General features: G+C 36.0%; 1 protein-coding gene across 1 annotated transcript; it reads left to right on the top strand.

Moving 5' to 3' along the window:
* LOC141431954 (O-acyltransferase like protein-like) lies at positions 1-10570 on the top strand. Its single transcript, XM_074093257.1, has 13 exons — positions 1-201; positions 802-1102; positions 1301-1489; positions 3949-4028; positions 4137-4336; positions 5032-5146; positions 5447-5661; positions 8178-8353; positions 8617-8737; positions 8817-8991; positions 9149-9291; positions 9366-9474; positions 9933-10570. Exons 1-13 carry the CDS (start codon positions 42-44, stop codon positions 10037-10039), a joined length of 2091 nt encoding a protein of 696 aa, XP_073949358.1. The 5' UTR covers positions 1-41; the 3' UTR covers positions 10040-10570.
* Positions 10571-14036: the final 3466 nt, after the last annotated feature.

The raw sequence follows: 14036 nt of genomic DNA on the forward strand, positions 1-14036 counted from the left end.
GCGAGGATGTGAATATTTCACGCTTTCCTAATTAGTGTCACATGTGTATTTGTGCAAGTACAATGGCTTATTTATGGCTTATTATGATTAGTGTATCGGTGGTCGGTGCACGAGATGGCCTGTTTGACGATGACCTTTACCAAAATGTGTTGGATCAGGAGTTGTGCCAGGAACAACTAGGCGGCATGAGGGCATTTGAATGTGAGTACAGAGTACAACAAATATTTAGAAATAGATTGTTGACGACGTGTCAGTTTTAGTATACTTAGGTACCTACCTAGCCCTCGGCAATTAATCCTGTTTGATTTTTATAAGGAACTCGAGGTCTGAGCACAGCAGTGAGATAAATAATAGGCAAGAGGTGAATTTCAAATGATTGGGTTAATTTAACTGAACACCCCTAAGAATGTTTTTCTGGATTGTTTAATTATGGTTAGTAATATGTTTCCATTGGTCGATTTTCAAAGTCTTGTCTCAGACTATGATTAAAAAAGCCGCTGAAAAACCTCCACAAGAGTGTTTAGTCAAACTACCCCATCTATCTGCTAAAATATTCCGAATAATGTATATCCATCAAATTTGAATAGACTGAACATTGGTCTGGAAGTTCATCATCATCAACAGCCGTAAAACGTTCACTGTTGAACAAATAACGTCACATAATTAGCGACAATTCACCAAATGCATCCACCTGTTCCCGCAACTATGACGATGTCGTCAGTCCATCTAGTTAAAGTAGTTAGCTTCGTCTCCCCGCAGTTTGGAAGTATGTTTCGTAATTTTTCATATTCTTGATTACAGTCTACGACGCCAGTTTCCGTATTCCACAAGGTCTGCTGACAGGAAACCTCGTGAACCTCGGCAACTATGACCAGTGTCTCCGTATAAACCAGGAGACGGAATCAGGCAGAATCCAAGGCAAATACTGCATGATAGGGTTCACTGGACAAGAAGAAATTGATATACCATTACTCTCAGAGCAATCTTGGTCGGAACAACTCGCATGGAGAAAACTAAATATTTCAGAGATAACTAAAGAGCTGACGAAATATGAACTTGTTATTAACAAACTTGCCAGATTGGGAAGAGTTGAGCATACTACGTTAGTATAATATTTAATTTTCAAAACAAAGTCAAAACAATCTTCGTGTTTTCTATGGTTTCTTATAAAATATGGTTGTATTGACCGTACCGTCTTAGTCGAATCTGTTCCGTCGGCAAAGGCCGTGTTATTAATTCATCGTACTCCTTTGTCTCGTTTTATGACCATATTACTGTAATCTACCCTATATTTTTTCAGGTTATGGCACAACAGCCGAATATTTAATACTGTTCCAATTTCCCTAGCTCTTTGCATGCCTAAAACTTGTACAGTGAACGACGTTTTGGGACCAATTTTGAACAACTCTCTCGTACCGTTCGGCGTCACGGAGCAGTATTGCCGATTACCTGAAGACAAGCCTTTTTCAGGAGCAGACTACACCGCCATGTTTGTATTATAATTTAAATGCCTGTTAGACACCGTCGTTGTAAACCTCTGTTGCCCGTAGTCCACCTGCCTAGTTCACCTAGGTGGACTACGGGAATTTGTTTTATCCCGTCGTCCACCAGAAAGTTCATTTATGTTTATAGGTATCGTAGTATTACGAAAGAAAAATATTCAATTGTAAAGCCAGTTTAAAAATGTTGAAATATATTTATTTGTACCTCATTATACGTTAAACATAAAAAAATATATTCACTAAATGAATTTATAGGCTTGCTTTCTGCTGTCAAACACTGAAATAAAATAAAATTTGCAAGTGTTGGGTCATATTATGGGAGTTTTTCCAAAGCCTCACCTACAGTAATTTCCCCGGATACAAGTTGCATCTGAATACCAGTAATGTAGTCATCATTTTCGATGTCTATTTCTCGTCTTTTTGAACTTAGTTTGTTTATTTCGAACAGGACATTTAATAGCCTGAGCAGAATTGTCGTGTTTTTATTAATTGTTTTACTCAGTTTTGAATGAAATCCGTCCAATACGTTATTCGTTCAATGCCTTTCCCCAAAAACTGACAAAATGTGGCTAAAATACATTTTTTCCAGAATCCGTCTATGTATTTAAAAAATTTCTTCATATTCAATTCACAGCATTCCTTTTTAATATACTCATAGCCATCCAACATAGTGACAGAAAAGAGCGGCACCTGACGAATATCCAGAAAAAGGGAGTGGCAGGGAATGTGATAATAGTTATTTGTGCAACAAGAGAGCAAAGTTGTTTTTTGTTGCGAGTGTTGAATTTGAATCCCGAGTAAGCGAAGGGTTCTATAATTAAATCACGAGCGTTAGCGAGTGATTCTAGGTTAGAATCCCGAGAACAGCAAGGCATTCAAACACACGAGATGCAAAAAAACTCTGGTCTCATGTGACACATACAATTTTTCACCTCAGCAGCGAGAACATAATTTAAATGTAACATAAGAATAAAACCACATACACCTGTTATTTTTAAAATATAATCCGATTATTAAGAAACAAATATAATAATCACAGTTAAAACCCTTACTTAAAAATGATACGTACAGTCGCGATTACATCTTTAAAAAGTCACCAGAAAGTTAAGAACAAGACAAATCTCAACATGCATTGTAATTTGAATCTAGAACTTTTTGTAAAATATGTCATACTTATTTTTTAATACCGCATAAAGCCTCATCTTTGGGTCATTAAAAAGGTTGAACAATAAACGTATAATTTATTATAAATGTTATTAAACCTTTAAATATGATTTTATTAAGATTTAGATTTCTATTACATAAATATAAATAGATTTGTTACAAATACATTCAATTTGACAAATATTTATTCCAACTGTAGGGGCAGCATACGGAATTCTTTTATAAAAAAAACAAGAGAAGCGGCTTTCGTGCAACGAGGTTGCATAAGTACTTTATTAAAATATCGGAAAATTTTACATTTTGGAAATATTTCGTTGTCATGTAATTTATTAGGTATCGATATATTTTTAATATCAAAAATTTAATTTAAGATTGTAATCAACACATTTGATCCTAAGTATCTCTCGCTTTTTTCGTGTTAAAGTGATATGACAGATCAAAGTAAAGTTCAAATATTTGGAATACAGTGAGTAGACCCAACACTGTACTCAGCATTTAAAAAAAAAACTAAAAAGTTACTTTGTCTCACGGAGTGAGCAAAATGCGTTTTTGCTCACTGATTTCTCATAGCAAAACCTGCCTGTTTGAGGTGCTGAGGTGAAAATATAATTAGTGTTGTGAGGGAAAAAAATAATTACCCGTGATCCACCCAGGTGAGCTATAGGCAAAAATGATTTTCTTTGGTACACCCAGGTAGACGAAGGGAAAAAACAAATTCCCGTAAATAGTCCACCTAGGTGAACTAGACAGGTGGACTACGGACAACATAGGGTTGTAAATTTGCGTCATTGTTTTCTATTTAAGTACGAGATGGAACAACTTGAACTTTGCTGCATCTCACAAGCTTGGCCTTTGGTTGGTCGTGTGTATTTCGTATGTTACTTTTGCTTTTAAGCAATCAGTCGCAAATAAACGTATTATTTCGTCACACACACACACGTACATGATACGTCTTCAGTACAATCAAAAACTACCTATGTGAATTGTAAAAACTTGCTCGATTATTCTTAAGAGTGGAAAAAATGCCCGTTATCTTGCTTGTCATTATATTTATGAATTGAAAAATTCGATCATAAACTACAAATATTATTTGAGCACAACATGTCGTAAGAAAGTTTTCTCTCTACTCATGGTTAGTATTTTGAAGTAACGGCTTTTTCTGACTCCTGATGAATGATGAGGCATCTTATGGGAGTAATAAACGGAGAATTTAGTACTTATCTTAAAGTGTATTACAAAATAATTTTATTATTACTATTGCATCTACATGTTTTTATTTCAGAGTAATATTTTCTATCATTGGGTTTATTACAACTTTAAGCACAGGATATGACCTTTATTGCCAGTTTGTACTCAAAGAAGGTATGCAAAATTTATTTAATATAAAAGTCATTCTTAGATTATAATTGATTTTTACACCAGCTAAGTCGCTTCAGATACGAAATTTATTATCTAAATTCTTGTTTACAGCTAATAAAAAAGCCAATAAATTGTATTGTTGTTTTTCGGTGTACACAAATACGAATCGCCTTATGACTTTTACTGAAAAATCTGGATCTTTGGATTGCCTGGATGGCATGAGGTCCTTGTCAATTTTATGGATCATACTGGGCCACGTGTACTCAAACTACCTCATCATATATGCGATAAACCTTTCTGAATTTTTCGAGGTAAGTAAGAAATTAATTTTACGACATTAAGATCGTGTGTTTGTCAGACACCAAGAACTTGTTTGTGAGGTGTAGAGTAAATTAGTCGACGTCTCTGGCGATCTCAGGGCTGGGATATATGTCTTGGCCCAGAGACTGAGCATAGCCTTGCAGCGAAGGAATGCCGCAAGCATACTTAACACGCTACCCTGGGTAGGGGAAACAAAGTTTCAATATTTTTAAAAATAAAACTGTTATTGTCTAAAATATCTACATATACTTAACTTTGTGTTTTGTGATATAACGAAGCGAGTTATTTTCGATAACGACTTCGACGTTATCTTCATTTAAAATCAAATTCAAATATATAAAAAACTTGGTCGTACATAATAGTCAAACGTTACAGCCTTCCAGCTATGGTTCGAAACTCTGTGTTTTCGCATTCGCATTTTGAAATCGCAATTGTATTTTTACTCGCCTTCGTGGTATTTCGGTAAGAAAAACTTCATGAGGAAACGTGCCTTCATCTAAAGAGCAATTGTAAGGGGTGTGTGTGTGTGTTTCTACACACTACAATAATGACGGAGTTTTGCCCGCGTAGGAATTACGGCCAGGCCCATTTTGAGAGGATCCTAGTAGTGGGACATATACTTAAGCTGGCGAAGGCAATGACATGGTTATAAATAAGATTTAATGAAATATATTTTATCTCACAGTGGTTCGGCAAAAGACGCGCTATATGGTTGTTGTCCGCTGACGTCGCTGTGGATACATTCTTTACCATGAGCGGCTTGCTCCTTGTTTACACCACCACAAATAAAATGACACCAAGTAAGTCGTAATTAGATAAGCCAAACAGTCTCCAAATCACACTTCCAAAACTAACGTTGTTTCCTTAATTGAGATCCTTGCACACATTCTTGACCCCGAGACACCAAATTTTCAAACCAGTACTTAATCAAAGCTACGGGTTCGGCAATGTGATTTTCCCGAGCCCTCATCAGCTAAGTACTCATAGAATATGGTATTTTGAAAAATAGTGCATCGGGAACGAATTATTTTTAACGGCTTCTGCCAATAGAGATGATCTTTGTGATAATAATGTACTTAATATGTGTCTGTTAATTCCAGTGAAACTGCTAAAGAATCTCCACTGGTTCTACTTAAACCGTCTCCTGCGCATGTTTCCGCTGCTTGCGTGCGTGGTGTTGCTGCAAGCGTCAGTATTCTTCCGGGTCACCGACGGACCGAACTGGTGGTTCCTGGGGAGCCAGGTGCAGAACTGTAGACAGTATTGGTGGTCTGCACTTCTGCATGTCCAGAACTGGGTTAACCCTTTAACCATGGTACATTTTTACTTATTCGTCTGTTATACACTAAACTGTCTTTTAGCAAACTGTCCCTTTGCTAAAAGACAGTTTTAGTGTATATAAACCATCTTTTAGCAAATAAGGGAGTCCTAGCTACTCGTATAGTTCGTTGCTTAATTACCAGGTGCGCGTGACGTTTTTTGATCATATTTTAGGTATTTACGGGATTTTTTAGTGTCTCATTTTTTTTCACTATGTAAATATACTCTATGTAAACGAAATTGAGTTTGGTATATTGAATATCAACATAGTCAAAAAAAAAAAACGTTACAGTGAAAATAGTTATTTGTGCAACAAGATAGCAAAGTTGTTTTTTGCTGCGAGTGTTGAATTTGAATCCCGAGCAAGCGAAGGATTCTATAATTGAATCACGAACTTAGCGAGTTATTCTAGGTTAGAATCCTGATAGCAGCGAGGGATTCAAACACACGAGATGCAAAAAAACTTTGGTCTCGTGTGACACATACCACTTTTCACCTCAGCAGCGAGAACATAAGGTTAGAATAAAACCACATATATACCTACCCATTTACAAAACAAATAATATAAAAAAATACATAAATAATCCGATTCATCATCATCATCATCCCAACCTATTTACGTCCCATTGCTGGGCACAGGCCTCCTCTCAGTTCCCACGCGGGACTAGAGCGGATTGGAAACTTCAGACATACCATTGAATGACTTTACAGGTGTGTGCAGGTTTCCTCACGATGTTTTTCTTCACCGTAAAGCTCGTGGTATATTTCAAAGTAATTTCACACATGAGTTTCAAAAAACTCAAGAGGTGCGGGCCGGGGTTTGAACCCACAAATCTCTGCTTGAGAGGCGATAGGTCAAACCACTAGATCACCACGGCTTTTTCCGATTATTAATATAATCATATATAAAACCTTCACTCAAAAATGATACGTACAGCCGCCATTACATCTTTATTTGATCCTATCTCTCGCTTTTTTCGCGTTGAAGAAAGAGACAGACCAAAGTGAAGTTCTAATATTTGGAATTCAGTGAGTAGACCCATAGCACTGTCTAGAATTAAAAAATATATTAAAAACGTTGCTTTGTCTCACGGAGTGAGCAAAATGCGACTTTGCTCACTGATTTTGAATATTTTTCACCTGAGCAGCTCAAACAGGCAGGTGTTGTTATTAAAAATCAGTGAGCAAAATCGCATTTTGCTCACTCCGTGACACAAAGTAGCTTTTAATTATTATTTTTTATACTATAAATATAATTTAAAATTGCAATCAGCATATTTGATACTATCTCTCGCTTTTTTCGTGTTAAAGTGAAAGAGACAGATCAAAGTGAAGTTCTATTATTTGGAATTCAGTGAGTAGACCCAGCACTGTCTATCGATAATAAATTACATGACAATAAAATATTTCAAAATTGTCAAAATTAAAGATAAAGATAAAGATATTTTTTTTGTCAAACATGAGTTCCTATATACAATTATTAAATTGAATATATAGATGTACAATAATTTGATGTCCTGTCCTTCATGTCTTGCCTTTCAGCATACAAATTTTTAACTTATGAATTATTCCGCTCTTTTAACAAAATATGCAACCTCGTTGCACGAAAGCAGCTGCTCTTGTTTTTTTTAATAAAATCGTTCCGTATACTGCCTACCTCTTAGAGTTGGCATAAAATTGAATGACTTTGCAGGTTCAATAACATTTATAATAAATTATAACGTTTATTGTTCAACTTTTTTTAATGACCCAAAGACGAGGCTTTTTGCAATATTAAAAAATATGACATATTTTACAAGTAGTTCTAAGTTCAAATTACAATGCATTTTATGAGTATGAGATTTGTATCGTACCTCCTAGACACTTTTTCGTTCCGAATTCCACCTCTCCCACCTCTTTGAACCTCTCTATTTACGTACCGGACACTTTTGATCATTGTCTGGCATTCTTATCTTAACTTTGTGGTGACTATTTAAAGATGTAATGGCGACTATACGTATAATTTTTGAGTAAAGATTTTAAATGTGATTAGTATTTGTTTCTTAATAATCGTATTTTTTTATATTGTTTGTTTTGTACATAGGTATATGTTGATTTTATTCTAAAACCTTTAAATTATGTTCTGGCTGCTGAGGTGAAAAGTTGTATGTGTCACACGAGATAAAAGTTTTTTTTGCATCTCGTGTGTTTGAGTTTCTCGCTGATCTTAGGATTCTAACCTAGAATCACGAGCGTAGCGAGTTCGCTTACTCGGGATACAGAATCAACACTCGCAGCAAAAAACAACTTTCTTCAAGCGATGTGGCCCCGCCCATTGTCACTTCAACTTGCGTAGGTATTCATCTAGCTATGTTGGTGACTTTTCTCCCTAGGTGAAATTCCGTATTCCAAATTCAATTGCACAAATAAACTCCAAGTATTGTTATCTCCATAGCTCGTGACTGTGAGCCTTTCCAATAGGCCAACAAGGACCAATAAAATTGCATTATTAATCTATATCAACCATTGCAGTGTGTTCCTCAAACGTGGTACGTGTCTGTAGATGTGCAGCTGCACATCCTCTCGCCGCTTCTCTTGTTCTGGGTGCTGCGCGGACGCCTCTCCGCTTGGAGGTCCTTCACCATTGGCCTAGTGGCTGCACTGACAGCAAACACCGTCTACTGTTTCTTTAACGATTTCAGTGATGGGTATGTTAATTTTGGAATAAGTATAGTACAATACAAATATTCTTCATTACACACCACAAATCAGTATAAAAAAAAATTTAAACAGTTTACACAATGGTATTAAATAGGTACGTATATCGGGAAGTATGGATGAAACAGAACAGTGAAAGACCAAATAGAATTCCATTCAACATTAAAGGTACATCTTTTAATTCTGTTTTATATAGCCGCTGGAAACAAACTTTACGAAATGAACCTTAATTAAATATTGTTTCTTGTTTCAGAGGAGATTATTTCAAGTATTATTATTACAACACACTAATAAGAGCCCCTCCATTTATTATTGGTATGATATTTGGATATTTTTTGCATACTGTACGTGACAGAAAGGTCTACATGCCAGTGGTGAGAATTCGTTTCTTGAACTTTTAACTACTTTACTTGTGTAAGTTGGTAAGCAAAATCAACAGGTAATTCCTTTCAGACTCTCGTCATAACGGGTTCCCTCTTAGCTTTGTTTGGCTCTTCTTATGCTATGTATCAAGAATATCCTGAATGGAATAATCCAATAATAGAAGACTTGAATCTGTCTTTTGAAAAGTCCCTCTGGGCATTAGCTAACTGCTGGATGATCTTTATTTGTGTCTGCGGCTACGGGGGTAAGAATTTAAAAAGTAATACCTCATATGCATTGAAAACAACTGTGAATTATTTGGCTTTCTTTAAGTTCGTACACAAACTTTATTTAAGTTCAAAATTTTCACTGTTGACAAAAATAAACACCAATTTTCTGATATTTTGGTCATATTTTTCCAGGCCCCATCAATTGGTTCCTTTCGCTGAAAATATGGAAGTTTGTAGCACGAATTTCATACGCCATGTACATATTCCACTTCTCCATTATGTTCATGCACGCTGGCTCCATGACTCTACCCTTTTACTACAGCATGGAGAATATAGTAGGTATCAAGTGGCTTTATGTTTATAAGATCCTTACCTCTGACATCAGATAATAACATCTTTTTCTTTTTAGTTTTTTTATTTTTCTGGAAATCTGGTGTACACTGTGATCGTGTCAATAGCGGCTTGTGTACTTATTGATGCGCCGTGCTCTACTCTGCAGAAGATGATGATGGCGGCTGGTATGTTTTATGTCAATATTATTTTGGGTTAGGTAACCAGCTACAATTTCAGTAAAAGTAGGATTTGAAGTTAGAAAACCAGGACAATTCTTTTAATAAACAAGAAGTAACACTCGTGAGTCTGACCATGGATACGAGTACATTGACGTGGGCAAAGATTGCGAAAGCGGCGCGCCAATTTAAAATAATACTACATTATTTGAGTGCTTCAAAAACCCAGTACACTTCTAAGAACTATCTGCCTGCCTCGCCTTCGATGGCCGTACTCCAGTGCCCACCAAATGACTGTGTGAGCCCACCTCTGTGGGTGCATACGACAGACTTGTCCAGCCCAGTCCCATTACAGCTTATCAGTCTCTTTCCCAATGTCAGCAGTACGTGTTTTTGAGCGTAGCGTAGTGTTCCGGATTCTATCTGTTATTTATAATCATATAATTTATCATTTTTTTTTATTGCAGCATCTGCAAAACCTCCTAAACCTGAAGTTGAGCCTCATGGAAGTGAACAGACTGATACTACCGTAGAGATAGCCAACACTGATCGCATCGATAAAGAAGACATATGAACCGCTTGCGCATGATTTTTCTACCAAATCCTTCGAATCTACGAATGAAAAAAAAACAATGATAATGTCGATAGCAAAAAGATAAATTGGAAAGATCCGGTTCAATTAAATTAGTATTAAGCAATATTAGAAGCAATGTTATATAGGATCGATGACAGTAAAGCTCATGCACAATCTAAAACCCTCATATATTTTTTTAATTGTCTGTATCTGGCAAAGGCATAAGAAACGAAACAAACTGATATTAAGTTTACACAAGCTTAACAAGAATTTGCAACATGTAAGATGACAAAGACTTTTTATACTATTTTAATCTGTATATATTGAACAATTAGGTATTCAATCAAAACAATAGTTTTAGAATTATTAAGTAGTTCCGCCACATCGCTATCTATATTTGTGTGTACACGACTTAAGAAGATAGCATTTTGATAACAATGAGGTAATTGGTGCTATTAGAAAATTAGAATTTCTGATTGTCTGGTAGGTATATTTTATTATAAATTAAACTAAAAATCAAAATAAACCTTATGTCTTGTTTTAATTTAAATCTGTCTCGCCAATAGTTTTATAGATTTGTATATCCGATTGACGATGAAAAATCCACTCTTATATCAAATTGAGATACCCAAGTTTAGTGATACAGAGAAAACAAAGTAGGTAAATAAAAATAAAAAAATATCACGGGGCAATTCACACCAATGAGGGCTATCGCGAATGAATTCGCCCCTAGAGGCGCTAGTGTAGCGTGAGGTCTCCGAAATGTCAAATCTCATAGTTCTTGCGAGCTACGCGGGTTTATTTATAATTAGAATAATTTTGTGAATATTTTGCAACATGTGAAATTAATTATGGCAAATATGCGTTCCGGGGCAATGAATGTCTGTGTTTTGAGCCAGTTTTGGCTTTCGGAAACCTTTGTCCTCCCTTTTTCCCGAACAAAACGGGGACTATGCAACACTGTGGCATGCTCGATATTTTTATGGTACGGTTTTAAGGTGTATTAAATATGATTTTAATCTAAACTTTGTTTTCACGACCGTAATAACAGACTTTGAAAGCCATACTTAAAAACCTCACGCAACAGTGCGCCATCTAGTGAGACAAAAAACGATCCCTCATTGACCTAGTTCCAAACATTGTAGGTACAGTCAAGGGCAAAGATATCGACACTTGCAAAATATGTATCACGGCCTTAATGTTAAGTGCATAAGGTCGTGTATACATATGTAAGGCCGTGTATATCTTTGCCCTTGACTGTACATTCACTCTCAATAATATCTGACACAATGGAGCGTGCAATAATATCTGACACGTCCTACAATAGTCGCAACGTCGTTGTTTTGGAGTCAACACTCAAACCACTTTATCCTTAGCTTTTACCAGTTCCCCGTCTTTGCTGTGTTGTATTTAAGAAATAAGGTTAAAATGTAAAGAAAATAAATATGTACTTAACGTTTTTGCTTCATCAACCCGATAAAAGATAAATACATTATAACATATAAAAAGCTTATATTGCTTAATACCTTGGAGTTACAGTTGTGATAACATTTACATTATAAATACCGAAGTGAAGGACTAATAAACTTGTAGTACCGGGGCGACTCGGACTTGTATTTTTTTATACAGTATTTTTTTAAGATAGGTACGTAATTCAATAAGCTTTAAAAGTAAAACGTAAAAAATATTTAAGTAAAAAGAGTATAAAAAATTAAATTGCGCGCGTCCGACATAATAATACATATTTGAACTCTATACCCCAGTTTATAAGTCCAACATACCGTTGAACTACCAGACTGATGAACAGAACTATTGTGTGAAATTTTCCCTAAAAACCCTATGATTTGAAAACACGTGTTTTCTCATTGATAGGGCCAAGCTAGATCCAGTTCATTAACTTCATTTTGACTTTAATTTGCTGACGTATCTATTTAACGAAAGTGGATGAAAGCATTTATTTCTTAAATGTAGAAAACTAAAGGTAAATGTATTGTTTTGTCCCTGCATCAATTAAGATAAAATTCCATAGATAAGGTACGATTTTCACAAAAAAAATACATAATTATTATAAGTGATCTGTCGACTTACACAATATTTAGTAAATTTTTCAATTTCTAAACATTTTGAAAGCTTAAAAAAATTTTCGCTTTCCTACAAAATCGATTATCAAATTACTCAATTTAGAAAATAGTAAACCAACGTCAAAAAATATTTTTTCTACGGGTCTCCTATTTTAGCTCGAAATTTTTTAATCCTATTTTCACTACCACTACTTTCACTAGACCTAAAATAAAAAAGCCGAATTTCTAATTTTCCTGCTCTCTTGTTTAGTACATGGAAATCGTACCGTGAGATTTGCGGGAAACCGGTGGATGCAAGTGGCGAGTTGTCGTTCATTGTGGCGTTCTAAGGGGGAGGCCTTTGTTCAGCAGTGGACCTCTTCTGGCTGATGATCATGATGACCGGCACACGCAGCGTGGGTAGGCCATGAACCCTATAATACCACAAACGTTACAGGTGCTACAAACCCTACAAGATGGACTGATGATCGGTAAAGGTCGTAGAAGTCTGATGGATGCAGGTGGTGCGGGACAGGTCGTTGTGGTGGTCTTTGATGGAGGCAGCAGCAGTGGACGTCTTTCGGTTGACAGTTATAAGAGTAATGATGTGATTATCTACACATTATCCTTATTTAACTCCAACCGTTTACGTAAACCCCATGCTAAATAGTGGTCGTGCTACATGAACGCGATGGTGCTGGTGTGGACAGTGTGGAGTTCGAAAAGTGGGACATATGACGATAATAATTAAAAATAGTGTGAAACATTCTGCTGTGCTACAACTGACCATACAGTTGGACGAGTATGAGTTTTTTAACCGCACAAAATAAATCAATTCTTAATAATTGTCTGTTAAAAAATAGTAAATCCTACAACTAGTGCGTAAAACTCATTTTATCATAAAATGTGGTTCCAACATAAAAATCCACCTAAGTACGAGTATATCCAGTATTAATTCAAACTTCACAAGCATGAGAAGTGGAAAAATATTTGCATATATTATTTTGAAACGCAGGTTTTTTATCGCATAGGAAATGCTTATGATAAATTTGAAAAATAAAAATGCGATTTGTTTAAAACAATTATAGGATCAAAACTACAACCTTGTTTCAGGCCCTATAAACTGGTTCCTCTCCTTGAAGATGTGTATCGAAATAACATAAAGTCGAAAAGCATTTATCATACCGTTGGTGGACATCTACCTATCGCGGTTGGACACGAAGACGACGGAAGAGAAGGTCTTCGAGCACATCCGCGAGCCAGCTCGGGGCGGTTGAAGGGAGCCGAGTCTAATAGAGCCAACAATTTTCGTTCTTTTAGACTCCAAGTGCCGGCTAAGCACCAGCAGATGTTCCTGCACTCCGATTTCTGGCCAGAGGGCGTGGTCTTTCGTCGCTTTAGGGAAGCATGAATAAAAATCCCTAAATAACTTTTTTTTTGTTTTTAATGTCTTTTTGTGTTTTTTATTGTAAGTATAATGTGAATTTAACAGCGCATTGGTTTTACTGTAATGCTGTAATTTTTTATTGGCAAATATAAAATAAATAAATAAATCATAATTTCGTGCCACTGCTGACGATAAGCTAGAAGTAAAAAGAACTATGGACTTCTATTTAGATTTTTTTTCGCAAAATCAGATGCTGTAGTTTAAAAAGTTAAAGCGTGGTCCATACACGCGTGGTTGTACACTTGAATTAAATCGGCCATGAGAAAAGCAAAACACACACATACGGAAGCATACGGGCGATTATAAAAATTTTAGGACAAACATTGAACCGACTACAAAAAAACATGAAAATAACTTTCTACCAGTCTGAAGTCGGTGCCTCAGCACGAGCCAGCAGGAGTGATTGAATCCCAATGAAAGTGTCTAGGTGAGGTAGATGACTAAAGATCCACTCCTGCTGGCTCGTGCTGAGGCACCGAGTTCAGAGTGG

Source organism: Choristoneura fumiferana, chromosome 10 (genome assembly GCF_025370935.1).
Source record: "Choristoneura fumiferana chromosome 10, NRCan_CFum_1, whole genome shotgun sequence".
In the NCBI taxonomy this organism is placed as follows: Eukaryota; Metazoa; Arthropoda; class Insecta; order Lepidoptera; family Tortricidae; genus Choristoneura; species Choristoneura fumiferana.

What these genes read in the sequence shown, in the direction of transcription:
- LOC141431954 (XM_074093257.1), top strand. Translation starts at nt 42, where the DNA reads ATGTGTATTTGTGCAAGTACAATGGCTTATTTATGGCTTATTATGATT. An exon ending in GGGTTAACCCTTTAACCATG is followed by an intron (nt 5,662 to 8,177) that starts GTACATTTTTAC and finishes CAACCATTGCAG; the next exon opens with TGTGTTCCTCAAACGTGGTA. An exon ending in TTTAACGATTTCAGTGATGG is followed by an intron (nt 8,354 to 8,616) that starts GTATGTTAATTT and finishes TTCTTGTTTCAG; the next exon opens with AGGAGATTATTTCAAGTATT.